The 16,813-nt window shown below is 48.6% G+C and overlaps 1 protein-coding gene across 2 annotated transcripts in view; it reads left to right on the top strand.

Annotated features, from left to right (window-relative positions):
- Positions 1 to 16,813, top strand: part of SETD1B (SET domain containing 1B, histone lysine methyltransferase) — a 42,022-nt gene extending 25,209 nt beyond the window's left edge. For both annotated transcript variants that reach the window (XM_065646708.1, XM_065646709.1), the window contains exons 7-18: positions 3,936 to 4,706; positions 4,809 to 4,979; positions 5,946 to 6,033; positions 6,936 to 7,153; positions 7,407 to 7,551; positions 7,958 to 8,419; positions 10,192 to 11,748; positions 14,018 to 14,184; positions 14,464 to 14,595; positions 15,307 to 15,426; positions 15,794 to 15,931; positions 16,589 to 16,813. In XM_065646708.1, coding sequence (XP_065502780.1) covers positions 3,936 to 4,706; positions 4,809 to 4,979; positions 5,946 to 6,033; positions 6,936 to 7,153; positions 7,407 to 7,551; positions 7,958 to 8,419; positions 10,192 to 11,748; positions 14,018 to 14,184; positions 14,464 to 14,595; positions 15,307 to 15,426; positions 15,794 to 15,931; positions 16,589 to 16,762 — 4,143 coding nt within the window. In that variant the 3' untranslated portion in view covers positions 16,763 to 16,813. The remainder of the gene's footprint in view (positions 1 to 3,935; positions 4,707 to 4,808; positions 4,980 to 5,945; positions 6,034 to 6,935; positions 7,154 to 7,406; positions 7,552 to 7,957; positions 8,420 to 10,191; positions 11,749 to 14,017; positions 14,185 to 14,463; positions 14,596 to 15,306; positions 15,427 to 15,793; positions 15,932 to 16,588) is intronic.

Raw genomic sequence — 16,813 nt, forward strand, 5'->3', positions numbered from 1 at the left:
TAATTTAATTAATGCAAAGTAAAGATGTCAGCACAAATTAATTTAGTTGGAAATGGCTTTTCTCTCAGTGGGCTGAAGGGAGGTTTTCTGGAGGCGTTGTACCAGATGCCTTCAGAAATGTGCAGGTGAACTCCAGGACTGATTGACACCACTGTTTGACAGTGATGGTCATGACATCCTCGTAGCAGCACATGTGCCACATATCAGCTCACTTTTTTCCTCTTGTGAGAGCAGAAAGGGAAGCCAGCTAGACGGTGGTTTCTTTGAGAGGACAGTGCAGCTACTTTTTAGCTCTACCCTGAGAGGCATTTGGTAGCAACCACAATAAATTCAGGTTCACACACGTGGATGAATAGTAATTCATATAACAAAAGATCTTTTTATGTCTTCCCTTGGATTTTTCCTTCTGTACCTCAATCTCTCTCACTCAGCTGGTACCCATGTTTTTCCCCCTTAGATACAACGTTCCTGTAACTGCTCATCCGCTTTAAATATTAATTCCTCTTAACTTTCTTTAAAGACTTCCGTGTATATGATCTTCTGGTTTGACCTCTTTCCTAACCTTGTGTATTCTTTTTTTTCTCCCCTGCCTTTCTGATCTTTTTCTCCCTGCCGCTTAATCTTTTTCTCTTTCCCTTTCCATCTTGCTTGGGATAAAATTGGAGCACAGACTGTGTTCATGGTGCAAGTGCAGGTGAGTTGTCAGCCCAACATTATAGGAAGCAGAGAATCTATTGTTGCTTCCTGCAGACCCATCTGAGCACCAGAAGAATTAAAAAAAAGAATATCAGTCTTCCAAAAATGCTAGTTATTGCTTCAGCAGTTCTCATTTCAGCTTAAGTAAAAATAAATGTATGATGAATGAAGAAAGCTGCTGTGCGCTACAACACAGTCTGGATAGTCCTGCCACCTCTCTGCAGTTTCAGGATTGGCTTTTTCTGTCTGATATCTCCTTCGAGAGGGAAAACCAGCCTCATTTATCAGGCAGGATTCTTTGGTGCTGAGCAAAGGGCTGGTGTAGATGGGAGTGGGTTCTGGGTGCTGGGCTGCCCTGGGCGCTGCAGGATGGGAGGACGTGTCGCTCGGGCGGGCGCTTTGGGACCGGCGGTTTGCGCTCAGCAGAGACCGATCTTGAGCCGTGACTCCGACTGGTGTTGGGTGGCACTGGGGGGTGCAGGAGGGACTGGGGATCAGGGAGAATTTGTGGCTTGGAACTCCCCATGGCACTGCCTGGTGCTGGTGCTCCGCGGGGTGACTTTCCTCCATACCCTGTCAGGTGAGATGAATGTGAATATGAAGCCGATTTTGTCTGTCTTTGGTAGCCTGAACACTCCTGGCTCCCTGTCCAACGCTGACCTTTAGCATCATCCAGCTTTTGCAATTGGAGCCAGTGCTTTTAACAGCACCTTTTGTGTACACTTATTGAAAAACGGGGTCTGTTTCGCAGGAAACCTTTTTACACCTGCCATAGTTGTCATCTTTGCTCTTCCTTTGCGCCTTTCATTGGAGCTGCAGCAGTTGACGCTGCAGAATGTCCTTTCATTCCCCAGCATCCTCGGTGTGGGACGTGACTGCAATAGAGCAGGTGGGGAGAGGATGCAGTGCGCGAGACCCACTGAGAAATGTCAGCCAGATGTGGGCAGCTCAAGGAGGAGATGACACAATTCAGCTCTGGAAAGACTCAAGTGCAAAGGGCTATTATTTCTGCTTCTCCTTTTTGAGCTGTTCATGTTAGTGTTTATAAAGCAGCCCTCAGAGCACCTCCCTGCATGTGCAGATGCACTAAAGCAGCTCAGCAGTGGTGGGAGAGTCCCCGCTCCATCAGCAGGGGGTCGATAGCACTCGCTGCAGGGTTTGCAGGCTCGTGCTTTCAGCCCTTCTGAGGGGTTAAATGACGGTCTCCTTGTTGAGCTGAGGGGTTGGGCATCTTCAGACCAGTAAAATTTTGAGTGGCTTTTTGGGGGTGACCCATGTGGCGTGAGCCAGAGGGTTCTTGCTGCAGCAGAGGAATGCGGGGAAGCCGGGGTGAGGGGAGGTGCCAGGGCAGGAGGATTTGCAAAGCTGCTGTTGCAAGCGTTGTGCTCAGCCTGCTCTCTGGTGGTAGCTGCTGTAGCAGAGATGACCTTTGATAAGACAGTGAAGCATTTGGTTTGATTTGGATAGTTGTGGTTACTCGGCTTCACACAGCTACAGTTCATAGCAGAGTTGTCAGCTCAGCTGCCCTTGCTTTTTGTTCCTTTACCCCACAGATTAAAAATCAAATCACAGCAGCTTCAGGATGAGAACTGCCAACACCACCTGCTTCCCAGCAGCTCTCCCCAGCACAGGTTCAGTGTCTGGTAAGGGCTGAGCTCTGCTGCTCTGGTCTTTCAGGCTGGGGAGACTGGTAGGAGAGCAGACAGAAGAGACACTCGCTGGCACAAGACATGGAAGAAATAAACATCTTTGGGGTCTTGAGTCAAATTTGGCTGAAAACAGCCAGCTGCTTCCAAAACTCCTGCCAGGCTTGAGATACAGAGAGGCACTTAAAGACCGCTCGATCATGACCTCTTGTGCCTCCGGCAGAGCTGGAGCATCGCTGCTGCGCTCTGCTCTGCGCTGCTGGATGTGGGGATGGCAACGAGGAAAGGGTTTGTCTGGCTTCTCCGTGCGGAGCTGTTGTGAGGAAGGAAGTTCTTGGTACATCGTTCAAAGGAGGCAGGCCAGTTGTGCTTGTAGAGCATGGGAGGGAAGGTCGTGGCGAGTGCTTCTGCTTTTCAGTCCTGAAAACAGCTGAGGGATGTTTGCCGTCACAAGAATGGTGGCTTTTGGTTATTGTAGCTGGAAAAAAAAGGAAGAAGGAGAGAAATAGTTCTGGAGAAGGTAGTTGGGACCCTGTCCTGTCTTTGCTGACATCCCGCTAGAAAAGGTCAGCCCCATTTGTGTTGTGTAAGTAAACTGTCAGTGTGTTGGATACGTCTTCCAGCAATATTTGGTTACTGAATTTCTGAGCAGGATTTGTTCTAACAATACCTGAGGGGTGTGACAGTCATACATGTGGTTTCTTTGTGCTGGAGACACCTTCAGGGCTGAAGTGCCTGTGGGACGTAGCGTGCAGGTGGGACCATTTGCTGTTGAGGATGGAGCCAACTTGTGAAGCTTTTCTGTTGTACGAGACCTAATCAGGCAGCTTTGAGACCTCAGAGCAAACAGACACATTCTGTTTTAATCCGATTTCCATCTCTTTGACCGTGGAGATGGGACATGGCTGTAGCATTTTATATAACTCTCTGTTTCTTGTGGCTAGTAAACTGTTCATTTTGCTGAAGAACATAGACATACACTATGTCTTTGAATCCCAACATTTATGACTGTTTAAAGGCAATTTAAGCAGATTTGGGGTTATTTTTTTTCCCATGTGAATTGCTGTGGTCTAGTCAAGGCGAATTTTAGTAGCAGCAACCATGTGGAAGTATTGTCTTCTCACAATTAGAGGTTGAGCAGATGAGCCAGGGATTATAATTAAGAAACAGGGTAATTTTTTGAGCACGGTGGAAACTAAGGAATAAAAGCTCATGGTGCAATGCCCCTGTCAGAATTAGATGCAGATGAGAGATAATGTATCTTGCAGTGAAAGACGTTTGGTTTGGGTGTATTTTGTTGAGCACAGGAGCAATTCCCTCCTGTTCCCTAGAAGCTGAGGTTTTTGTTCAGTTGGTGCCGATGCTCTTTTTTAAAGCTTTTACCTCTCTGCTTCCTGAGGTCTGACATGGACAAGAAAAGCTTCAATAGGCACCAGCTGCTGAATGGGCCCTGTCTCTTCAGAGCATTGCTCGCTTTTCTCCATTCCCAATTAAAACATGTGTTAAACTTAGCTTTTGTTTGAAGCAGCCGGTGCTGTGGTATTTAATGTAAAAGGAACGTGCTCCTCACCTTTCCTCTCTCTTTTGTCTCAGGGCCAGCATTCTTCAGGGGAGGACATGGAAATCTCCGATGATGAGACCAACCCCGCGCCCATCACCAGCGCAGAGTGTGCCAAAACCATTGTGGTGAACTCCTCCGTCAGCAACACAGCCGTGATGGCCCCGTCGATTCCCCCGCTGCCACCACCGGGATTCCCTCCTCTTCCTCCTCCGCCGCCTCCGCAGCCGGGCTTCCCGATGCCTCCGCCGCTCCCCCCACCGCCTCCACCCACCCACCCCGCCGTCACCGTCCCCCCGCCCCCGCTGCCTGCGCCCCCCGGGGTCCCTCCACCTCATATCTTGCCTCCGCTCCCTCCGTTCCATCCCGGCATGTTCCCTGTCATGCAAGTGGATATGATAAGTGTCTTGGGCAACCAATGGGGTGGCATGCCAATGTCCTTCCAGATGCAAACTCAGATGCTGAGCCGCATGATGCAGGCACAAAACACGTACCAGTATCCACCTTTCATGACGGGACGGATGCAGTTTGTGAATCTTCCACCCTACCGCCCTTTCTCGATGGGAGCAGCTCTCGGTCGTGGACAGCAGTGGCCACCACTGCCCAAGTTTGACCCCTCGGTTCCACCACCGGGTTATGAGCCGAAGAAGGAAGATCCCCACAAAGCCACTGTGGATGGAGTCCTCCTGGTCATAGTGAAGGAACTAAAGGCTATCATGAAAAGGGACCTGAACCGCAAGATGGTTGAAGTGGTGGCATTTCGGGCATTTGACGACTGGTGGGACAAGAAGGAACGTCTGGCAAAGGTAGGCGTTCACGTACTCTGTGCTGGATCCCGGGGAGGACTGGTCATAGCGCTTATGGCCAGGGCATGGGTAAGCAGGGATTTGGAAATTTCTCTGTTGCAGGCATCTCTCACTCCAGTGAAGTCTGGAGGAGAATTGGAGGAAAAACCAAAGCCGAAGGATCGAATCGCATCCTGTCTTTTGGAGAACTGGAACAAAGGAGAAGGCCTGGGATATGAGGGAATCGGCTTGGGCATTGGGTTACGAGGGGGCATCCGGCTGCCATCCTTCAAGGTAAAAACAAAGATCTGTCTTCATTACGCTGACATTCCCTAAAGGAGCATTAGGAGGACAAACCTCTCTGGGTTTGTGCCCCAAAGCCTTCCAGGCTGTTGGCCCCACGCCCTGTTCACTCACGGGGTTGCTTCTGACAGCCTCTCTCATAACCCCCCCGTACACTGTAGGGCAAGGATCCTCTTTCCCAGCCTTAGCTTTTCATCTGCCACTTGTGGGAATTGTCTGTGGATGATCTCCCTGCTCTGCAAGGTAAATGAAACATTTGCTTGTGTTTAGGACACAGCGTTTCAGGATGATTGTAAGAATACGCATATGCTCGTGGTGCTTTACACAGTTATTGCTTGGCTTAGAATGTCTTGCAGTTTAGCAGCTGAGTCTCACCTGAAGTTTGGTTAAAAGTGTTCTCTGCCTCATGTGAGTTTACAGAATCAGACTTACAAGCATAGGGTCACCTATTTTAAAAAGCATTTACATAAAAAATGAAAGATATCCTAAAAAAAGCGAGGAGGGGACAAGGGAAGGTAGAGGGCTTCCCTGAAATTAGAGTTTTGAATGCACAGAAGGTGCAAATAAAGGTTTGGGATGAGAGATTCTGCAGTATTCATTTAGAATAAAACTTACTTTGAGGTTGTTTAAGATGTCATTGGCTCAGGCTCTCTTTCTGTTATGCTACATCTCAGACACATGGATTTGTCAAGAGTTTTCTCTGCCAGCTTCAAAGTACCTGGTGCTGACATGCACCATGCTGGTACCCAGGGTGTTTTGATGCAAATCGAAGGGGTAGAATTTCATTCACAGTGAAATTCCATTTGCAGGCAAATAAAGAGATCAAGAGCTGGGGAAGTGGCCCTTGGTTTCTGGGTGTAAGTCATCATAGCAAAGTAAAGCAGTAGCAATTTGCTTAAGAAGTTGATTTCTGCTGTTTCCAAACTTTTAGAAATGTTAATTGTGTCTTTTGTTCAGGTGAAAAGAAAGGAGCCACCTGAAGCTGCCTCAGCGGGGGATCAGAAGAGAATCCGGCCTTCTACTTCTGTCGATGATGAAGATGAAGGTTTGCAAAGCACATTTGTTTGAAACACAAGAGCAGATGCAAACCACATGCAAGCTGAATTCTTTTAAAGTTCACAGCAATGTGCTCACTTACAGTTAGACACTGAGTCAAGGATCTGAGCCAAACCCCGCTTCTCACAAAGCTCTGATCAGCTGAGAGATGTCTCCTCTGGATTCTGCTACCTTAAATTTACTGGCGGGAAATTTAAGACCCACATTTTATGAATAACTCATAACCTATTTTAGTTCTGCCGATGGAGAGCTGGTCATCCAGTAGAGGGAGCTCAGCTGAGTTCATGGACCGTTCCAGGGCCATGCTTGCAGTTCACAGGGTACGTTGTAGGAGACAGCACATAAGAGACAGTTTGCCCTGCATTTAAGAGCAAAACAAAGTTATTTGCCAGAAAAATTTATTTGAAAATATTTCGACATTTTTTCCTGGATGCGGAGAAGAGTAGAGATAAGAGAAAGCTTCGAATACCCTTTGTTTTACATAAAAAGTGGATTTAAGTTAGTTGTGCCATAAGTTGATTCAGACTAATAAGTGGATTTGAAGCCAAAGTACAGAAGCAGGGTTTTGTAGAGCCCTTAAATAAAACAAAAAGGCATTAAATTTGGCTTACCAGCCTCATGCCATGTTTCCTGGCTGCTCTGCCTATGGCTTGTCAGCTTTGGCCATCTGCATTTTGCCATCCTTGACGTTTCAGCACCCTGCACCCAGTCCCACCCTCACTCGTCCTGCGAAATTCGTACTCCTCTGTGAGCCCGGGGACTCACACACCACATGGGCACGTTGCTCCTAACTTTGATCTTCCCAAAGAAAAAGTTTCCATTATATGGTCAACTCTTTTCCTCCCTTGCAAAGTATTTGATGGAAATTTCCTTCTTGGTTTTGCTCACCAGAGTCAGAGAGGGACAGGGATGCTTCCGATACGACGTCTGACCTGTCAAAGAAGGATGCAGACGCCGTGGGGCTGAGGCGGCGACCAGCAAGGCCGCTGGAGCTCGACAGCGAGGGAGAGGAGGGAGACGAGACATCCGGGAAAGAGGAAGAGTCCTCCTCCGAGAAGGAAGAGGAGCAGGAAGAAGAGGGAGGCTTGGTGAAAGCAGTGCCTGGCAAGGTGTGTTGGTTTGTGATTGCGGTTTTGAGTGCTGTCTGTCGTTAAAAGGGGGCTTAGCAATTCCAGATGCCAAAGTTACCTTGTCTAGGATATGAGCGCTGCTGTTAGGGCCTGTCCTAAGGGAACCCCTGTAAGGTTATTCCCTCTTGAGGTTCTCTGATCAGCATCCCTGAGAGTCGCTGGTGGTTACTACAGTGACAGCCAGGCCTCAGAGTCAGACACTGCTCATTTTTGGCAATGTTTTCTTGCAAAGGAGGAAGAGGAGGATGAGGAGGAGGATGATGACGATGATGAGGACGAAGATGATGATGAAGATGATGATGAGGATGAAGATGATGAGGAAGAGGAGACAGGCATAGACACAAGTGACAAGGAGGAGGAGCAGGACTCCGAGGAGGGTAAGCAGTTCCAGCAGAAGGAGAAAGCGTGGCCTTCGGGTCGGGTGTGTTCTCCCTGCTCTGGAGGGTGGCAGTTTCCACGCTTTAAAGCTGTGTGCGAAGGCAGCAGAACATCTTAGTACAACTCCAGTAAAGAGACCTGTGTGGGCAGGGTGGCATGCAGCGCTAGTTCTGCTGCTCAGGAAACTGCCTGTTTTATGGTGATTGTTGTAAGCATCCAAATACATGGTTTATAAGTCTCTGCAAAAATAAATAAACTGGAAAAGGAGTCCTTCAAACCCCTGCACTGCCGTCGAAGCTGTTTCCATGCTGTTAGAGTGTGGAAGTGATATTTGCTGCTGTGATAGATGCCGATTGTTTAGTGAAGTCAGAAAGTGGAACTAATGGTAATTTGTTCTTTGTGTAGATGTAGCAAGTCCGTCGTCTTCCAAGGCTGAAGTTGAATCATCCGATGAAAGTGAGGACTCCTCTGAATTTGAGTCGAGTTCAGACTCAGATGATGAAGATGAGGATGATGATGATGATGAAGATGAGGAGGAGGAAGAGGAGGAGGAGGTGGCTGAAGATCAAGACAGGGAAGCCATGGTTGCTGAGACAGAGCATGAACCTGCTGGTCATGAGATTCCTGATGATGAAAGGGAGACTATTTTGGAGCTGTATCCTGTGGATGACTACATGGATGCAACAGGCCTGGGACTCGTGGAGCCAGCGTTGGCTGTGAGAGATGAAGGCATGGAAGAAATCAAGGCAGGGGACGGTGAATGCGGTGAAGTCCCAGAGGCATCTATTGCTGCTGAAACACTGAAACAGTTGGTTATGGAAAGAGACCAGGAGACAAAACTTGCGCTGTCTCCCATCTGTATGCCAGGTATGCCCTTCCATGTGGTTTGGCATTTTTTTACCACATTTCCAATCATCCGATATGTATGGATTTGCATTTCCCGTGTTCTCTTTCTTCCCCCAGTCTTGGCTCTATGCTAGGGGTTATCTGGACAGGGAAAGAGGTCTGTGCTGAGCTTGCGTTCCTAGTACGGAGCTCTACACAAGCCATCTGCTGCTAAAAATACTGCGGTTATTGTATCCAGAATCTTATCCTGGGCCAGCTTAGTTAGTGTCCTACAGGAACTGAGCAGTTGTCGGCATCCGAGGGTGACTGATTGGATGGTGTGGTGGCTGAAGCTCAAGATAGAAAAGCTGTGGCTGCTAAAACGGAACAGGAATCTGTGCTTAATGTGCCACTACTGGCTCTTTTTGACTTAAATACCAAAGCCATATGTGACTGGGAAGCTATATGGGGCATGTGAGTGGAGTCTCAGAATTACATCTGGTTCCCAATATTATTATTTTTGGGGATTTTTAACTTAGTCCTTTCAAATGAGCAATACTCTCTGGTTTTCTGGAAAATGGAAATTTTCTTCATTCAATACAGAGTTGCGTTTAACCCAAGGAAATTTAGAAACCTTTTACTAAACCAAGAGTGAGATGCATAAAGGTTGACGAATTCTGCACCTAGTGGGGGAATTAAGAAGTTAAAAACTGGAGCCAACAGGAGGAGCACATCTAGTGTGTCCTGCAGTGTGAGCCTTGGACAGGACTGGTGTCTGTGGTATTTTGCCACTTGGAGAGCTGGAAATCCAGTCCCTGCACAGCCAACACTTCTTGGCTGCCAGAAAATCTGAAAGAGCAAAATGCTAAACTGGGCAGGGCAGAGAACGTGTTTTGCACAGATCCTTTCCAGAACAGGTTGGTGTCCAGAAAGGACATAAATCTGGGGAGACCTGCACGTGGGCACCTTGATCTGTGGAAGGAGCTTTACCGGTAAGCTGTGGGAACAAGCACAAACTGCTGCATTCTCGTGCAGCCCAGCCCGCTCGTACGGGAGTTGCAGGGGTCAGACCCTTCTCCAGCGACTCTGCGGTTCGTTCAGCACAAATGAGGAGCGCTTCCCTTCCAATTCACCAGGCATTTTCACCTCCTTTTGCTCTCCCACTTGAAAATGTTATTTTGAGCTGCCTAACAAGATTCACTGTTGATTCCTTTTGGCCCTGGCCCTAAGGGGATATATAAACTCCAGACGAATGAGCCTGCTGCAGAGAGCAGCGTATAAATCGCCTCATTGATACCATCTGAGTGTCTCCTCATTCGTTACGAGGGCTTCCCGTTTCCTTCACGTGTTGCTCAAGAGCGTTACGCTCCTCCCTTCACTTCTCCTTCCTTGGAGAGCTGAGGGTGCTTCCTGGCCTTGCAATTAGTTTACCATCCCACATTAGAGAAGCTGACAGCTTGAGGCTCTGACAGTCCTCCAAAGTCCTCGCCCCACAATCCGCTAATTCTTTTTATGTCTGTACAAAAGGTGGTCAGGGGTTTTGAAAGCAGAAAACCTTTGTTCTGGCCCATGTCCTAGCTAATCCTCAAATTAATAGTACTTTTTTTTTAATGGTCCATTAGGGATGTCTGTGGTAGCGTCTAATTACTCCACACTCGGTGCCTCTAAAATGTAAAGCATTGAAGTTTTTAAAGCCTCCCGGTGGAATTGAGCTGTTCTGTAATTGTGGCATCTTAAACATGGCTTTACTGGCAAGCGGCGAGTAACTGAGTGGAAGCAAAGCTCCTGATTCTTCTCTCTTTTCCCCCTTTCAGAGGAAGAGTCCGAAGCCACTATCGTGCTGGAGCCAGTGGTACAGGAGGGTCCAAAGCCAGAATCTCAAGATGAGGAGGCGACGCTCTGTCTCTCGACTCCAGTGGGAGTCTTTGGAGAACCTCTGCCCAGTAAAAGCAGCTTCTTCAGCAAGTCCGACGACAGCAGCTTAGAACCTCATGTTAAAACAAAACTGCCCTTGGCAGCAGAGGAGGACGAGCGGCTGCCTCGCACACCTGGGCGGGAGATGATGATCCATTCAGAGACTGATACTCTTTTGCTTCCAGCCCACAAGGTGCCATCCTCCATGCTTCCCTTACCATCGACTCCTGGTAAAGAAGAATCTTTAGTCCCTCCAGAAAAGTTCCCTGAACAATTAATGGTGACCAAAACGTCCATGGATGAGGAGATTCCTAGGACTCCTGGGCGGGACATTTTGGCCAAGTCTTCACACCCCCTTGCGAAGTCGCAGAGCACAGACACTGTTCCAGCCACGCCGGGAAGCGACGCTCCCCTTACGGGAAGCAGCTTGACCCTCAGTTCTCCTCAAGTCCCTGGGAGCCCCTTTTCCTACCCATCCCAATCTCCTGGCATTAACAGTGGCATTCCTCGGACTCCTGGGAGAGATTTCAATTTCACACCCACTTTCCCAGAGGCTGGTGCTACCATTCCTTGCCTTCTGTCTGGCAAGAAACAATCGGAGGATGAGCTAGATGAGAAACCCTTTAAAGAGCCTCTTGGTGCTTCCCTTACAATCAGCATGAACAGCGTTCCTTCCCCTATCCCCTTTGCCAGCCCCCCACAAGCAGATTTCCGCACGGACATGGGTTTGCCGCCGGATGAGCCGATACCTGTGGCAGCCCTGCCGTGCCTGCATGGAGATGGAAGAATGCCCCTCGAGGAATGCAAGGCAGAAGTAAAATCTGTTTTGCTCTCACCAGAGGTACCCACCGGTGCTTCTATTCTTCCTCCTCCACCACCACCTTCTGTTCTTCCCAAAAGGAGGCCAGGTCGGCCCAGACGGTCACCACCGTCTGTCCTCTCGTTGGATATGTACTCGGGCAAAACCATAGAACCTCCTCCGGTGCCCGTGGCCTTGGTGGAAAGTGCTGTGGGCAAAGAGCTGTTGACTGGACATCCCGATGCTTTCTATGGACTGAAAGACCCTGAAGCCGTCACCCTGGACTTCAGGAATGACGGTTTCCATGACAAAATAGCAGCCGAAGCAGTTGCAGAGAAACTGCCGTTTAAGGAACTGGAGAACCAGTGGAATGAAGACTTCAAGGAAGAAGAAGCTCACGCGAAACCTAAAAGACAGTGGCGAAGGCAGAAGAAGACATCTGAAGACCTCCCAGTGATTCCTTCCCCTGAGTATTCCCCACCCCAGCCTCAGTTCAGGCCACGCTCCGAGTTTGAGGAGATGACCATTTTGTATGATATTTGGAACGGAGGCATAGATGAGGAGGATATCAAATTCATGTGTATCACATATGACCGCTTGTTGCAGCAGGACAATGGTATGGACTGGCTCAATGACACCCTGTGGGTATTCCATCCTTATATCCTTTCTCACTGGTGTTACACAGCACACGTATGATGCACTAGATCATCATTGTGTAGGACTTAAAATGCAAAAAACCCAAGTTTGTTGGTGGAAGAAGCATTTGCTTACTAGAATAGCAATTACTTATATCAGCAGGGAGTTTTAGACTGTTTTATTCCCTGAAGCTGCAGTACAGAAATACTGCAGAAGCGGCTGTTCTTGCTGCATTTTCAGTCTAGGACTGCAGGGAAAATCTGTACGCAGCTCTTCTGGGGAGATTTCCGTGCTAGTTTGAGAAGATTCTGTCTGCATTTAAACCAGACTTTTTTTTTTTAGCTTGCCTGTGGAATTTCTAGTCTGTACATACAGAGCTTTAACTTGGGGCTAAAACTTGCTGTAAAAATAATCTCACCATCTGTGCCCAAAATGATGAGTTAGTGGTGCTAGCACCACTAACTTGCTTTGAGTTTGAAATACGAATAAAAGTGATGGTTTCTAAGCGGCACATGAGGGACGGGCACATCCCCGGGCTGGATGGGCATGTACTGGTAGCACTGGCTGGTGCTGGTGGGGCAGGATGTGGCCCCATCCCCTCCCTCCCTTTTAATGATCCGATAATCAGCTGCACAGGCTGTAGCTTTGAATCTTTGGCAGCATTTCTGGGACACACAAGCTGTCTCAGAACAAGGCTGTACATGCGTACAGCCACCAGGAGTGATCTCCAGAACAGAGCCTGGAAGGCTGTTCTTGTAACCTGAGAACTCTCTAGTAATGTTTTCAGGAAGGAAAATACAAATTTATATGGTAAGGAAGACATGCACCACCTTGTGTGTGGCTAGGGATTGTGTAGAGATAAAATATCTCATCCCTTATTCGCTGCAAGACACGAAAGCGAAAGCAAAAAAGCCCAAACCACTTAAAATAGTGATACTAACAAAAAGCAAGTGGAGCTCAGTGCTGAGCTGTGCATTTTCATACGTTCTTTCTCTGCATCTCAAAGGGCAATGTGTAAGATTAAATTCATGATTTTCTGCCTTTTCACACCAGTGCAATAATCTTGAAACAGGTTTATTTAATTGTTAAATGAAAATATTATAAACGGATGATGAAATGCATCACCTCCAGCAATGTTCAGCCTGTGTCAGCTTCATTTGGAGAGGCAGTTCCAAACAAAAACCAGTTTGAGGGTGGCAGTAATTGGCGCCGCAGTGGTGGGAACCGCAGCGGAACGAGACGGCCGAGGGCAGGGCTGGCTGTGACCGGGCGCTTAAATGTGTTGGTGTTTGGCACCTTACATAGTGGAAATATTTGAAATCTGTTTCCTTGATGATAAGGATTATTGTAACAGCAAATTTACAGTCACGTTTTAAACCGTTTAAAAACAATCTGCAGCCAGTTCATCCTGGGCTGTAGGTGTGAAGGTACCTGCAGGGTTCACCTGCTCTGCAGCAGCTCACACCGAGCTCAGGGCCATCACTTCTTGCTTTTTGTGGCCCCTCTGCTTCAATTTTCTGGTGTTAAGGATACCTTATGACTCACAGGGAGCATTTTTGGGTAGATCTCAATCATCGTAGGCTTCCTGGCTGTGTTTTTGGGGAGCCAGCAGCTCGGAGCAACACCAGCAGCGCAGCTCCACTGTCCTTCCAGAAGCCAAAGACCTGCAGGTGCCTGTTGAACGCCATGAGTCCTTGCCAGGCCAGCTGCACGTTTCTTTGACCTATCGGGACGGTGAGGTTCGAAACATCTGCACAGGGTCTTACCCTTCCCGTCAGGGTCTGAAGTAGCTGATTTACCGAGGCCGGTGAGAGCAGCGTCTCTCCCCAAGCCCTTGGGGCTGAGCAGGGTCTCTTGCCCGTCTGTGCTGGCTCCAGCCCTGGCCGGTGGGGTGACGGCTGCCCTGAGATCCCTGCGGTGTCTGCAGGGCCTGGGGTGGCTGCAGGGAGTTCCTGGAGGCGGAACAAAAGTGTGTCATTCAGAACAGGGAAAATGGTACGTCCAGATGGCTGGGCAGCTGCTGTCTGTGTACGTAGTGGGTGCTGTGGGGAAATCCTTTCTCTTTAGTTTCCCAAAGCATGCAGCTAAGAAGGAAAGACTTGCTTGGCTTTTCTGTAGGCATGTGGGTTTCAGTGATGGGGTTTTTTTTATTTTTCAATAGTATTGTTATTTTTTTCCACCCCCCGCAAGCCTTCCTAATTTTCCAGTCTCCCAGCATTAGCTCCATGTAGCCACGGCAAGTTTTGTCTGATATCCACCGGTGGCTGTGTTTCCCCTTAACTCCTTTCCACCTACCAGCTTTTCTACTCCCAAGAAAAAGAAGCGGGATGACGGGATGCGGGAGCACGTGACGGGCTGTGCACGAAGTGAAGGCTATTACAAAATTGATAAGAAGGACAAACTTAAATACCTCAACAACAGCCGAGCTTTTGCGGAGGAGCCTCCAGCTGACACGCAGGTGAGCACGTGTCCTCCGCTGCCTGCCGGGGTGTGAACGGGATTTGGTTTCATTCGGTGTCACACACAGCAGATGCTTCCTGCCTTTTGGCAAGGAGGGAGGTGAAGTTGTTGCTACGCCTGTGTTGTCACCCAGGAGCTGCTGGGGAGGTGTTAGCGATTGATGTGGGATGTTTTAGGAGGCCACGTGTTCTGCGGTGACGTGTTGTTGCATAAGGGATTACTGACAGGGAGGCTGCAGCGTGTTGGATCAGCTTTGATCGCCCTTTTGTCTTCTCAGGGTATGAGCATCCCTGCCCAACCTCATGCTTCCACCCGGGCTGGCTCCGAGCGGCGGTCGGAGCAGCGGAGGCTCCTCTCGTCCTTTACCGGGAGCTGCGACAGTGACCTGCTCAAGTTCAACCAGCTCAAGGTGGGTCACCCCGTGGATGCTGCTCTGCGCAGGGGCTGGTGGGGAGCAGGTGAGGCCAGGGCAGGGGACCGACCTCCTGCCTGTTTGGTCTCGCCTTGGTGGCGACCATCTCAGCATTGGGCACATGTGCCAGGAGATTGAACACTACCTGGCTCTCCTGTATTTCATGTAATTCAACTTGATACAACATGAACACTACCTGGCTCTCCTGTATTTCGTGTAATTCAACTTGATACAACAATGCAATTTAATACAATATGTAATGCAAATAATTGACCTAAACAAATAGAAACAGAGCAGGCACAGGGGAAATATGAGAACACATGAGACTTGGTCCAGCGTGCTCACTTGTGAGCAGCAGAACCATGAGCTGGCTGATAAATGGCTATAAATGAGTATATGATGATTACAGAGCTTGAGCCCTACTCAGAACCATCAGGGTTATGCAGAACTGATGGCCTCAGAGGGTCTGTTCTCCCCAGTGTGTGGTCAGTGGTAAAAACCCAAGTACCACAACTCTGTGGGACCTCCTGTGACCTCTGTCCTGCCTTCCTGTCACCACAGGACAGAAGGCATCTAAATGGGGTTGATGTACCCAGCACTGCTTGTTCCTTGGAGCAGGCTGCAGGCGCTGGGCCCAGGGACGACCTTTCCGTTTCTGTGCTCTGGCTAATTCAGGCTTGGGGGTTTTGGGGTGTTTTCTTCATGCAGTTCCGGAAGAAAAAACTAAAATTCTGCAAGAGCCACATTCACGACTGGGGTCTTTTTGCTATGGAGCCCATTGCAGCTGATGAGATGGTGATCGAGTACGTGGGTCAGAACATCAGGCAGGTAAGCTGGACTGTGGGTGAAATCTGAGTGAAAACCAGCCCTGAAAGAAGTTCTTGAGTAGGATGAGGTTTGGAGTCCCTGCTGTGAGGTGTTAGTACCTGAGCAGAGGTTGGCGTATGGCTTGGAGGTACGAGGGCGGGATTTTCAACAATGCATAGAAACTAAGCACTCAGATCCTTAGGAGATAGCTCTCAAGAAGCCCACGCTGAACTTCGGCGTTTTCAGTTAGGTCTGTGTTCTCTTGGGGTGTTTGGGGTCATGTATGTGTTGAGTGGCACGAGAACGGCGCAGGTGAGCGTTGTGTAGATCTCGGCTCACGGATCAGATCTGCAGCGTCTCCTGACACAATGTGTGGGGTTTTCTGTAGGTCATCGCTGACATGCGTGAAAAGCGATACGAGGATGAAGGCATCGGGAGCAGTTACATGTTCAGAGTCGATCATGACACCATCATCGATGCCACAAAATGCGGAAACTTTGCCAGGTTTATTAATCACAGCTGCAATGTAAGTATCACGTTTTTGCATGTAATTGTATTCTGACATAGTGATAAACCCGTTGAGTCCTTGGTAGCTTTGATTGGGACCGTGTTCAGAAGTAGCAGGGGGTCACAGAGTTATGATTAAATGTTAATGAGCTACAGCAGATCAAAGCAGAGTTTGAACTAGTGCAAAGAGATTTGAGAGACCTGAGAAATGAAACATAACAGTGAGACAGAGCGCACTCAGAATCCTCCTGATGGTGTTGGAGGACCCTGACAGACGCTATTCAAACATATCTAACAAATATTTCCTTCAAAAAAAGCTAATTTTAGCGTTCTTACTCTCCGGGAACAGTCTCCTTCTAGTGTCCACATGGGAAAAATGCTCTCTGCCCCAGCAGGCAGAGAACCCGCTTTCCCCTGTGCTCCGTGCTGCAGTGACCAAATTATTGAGCATTAACTGAGCTGCTCTTAGCCTGGGACAAACTTGGTGGAACAGGCTCTTTTGCACCACAGAATGTGGATATTTGGAGGAGCACAAAGAGGGTTGCTCTGGAGTTGTGGCCCAGGCTGTCTAGGGAAGGACTGTCCCACACTGTTTTACCTCGGAATAATGGTGTGGAGTTTGGGAAGCCATGGCCATCAGGAGCCTAAATCATTACCTGTTCTGTCACCCTTGCAGCCAAATTGTTATGCTAAAGTGATCACGGTGGAGTCTCAAAAGAAGATCGTCATCTACTCCAAACAGCACATCAATGTGAATGAGGAAATTACCTATGACTACAAGTTTCCGATTGAGGATGTAAAAATCCCATGTCTGTGTGGCTCTGAGAACTGCAGGGGAACCCTGAACTGAACTCGAGGTTTCTCGTCACACTTGCACCTTCGGCCATGTCAAAACTGTGGT

Source organism: Caloenas nicobarica, chromosome 16, assembly GCF_036013445.1.
Source record: "Caloenas nicobarica isolate bCalNic1 chromosome 16, bCalNic1.hap1, whole genome shotgun sequence".
NCBI classification, from domain to species: domain Eukaryota; kingdom Metazoa; phylum Chordata; class Aves; order Columbiformes; family Columbidae; genus Caloenas; species Caloenas nicobarica.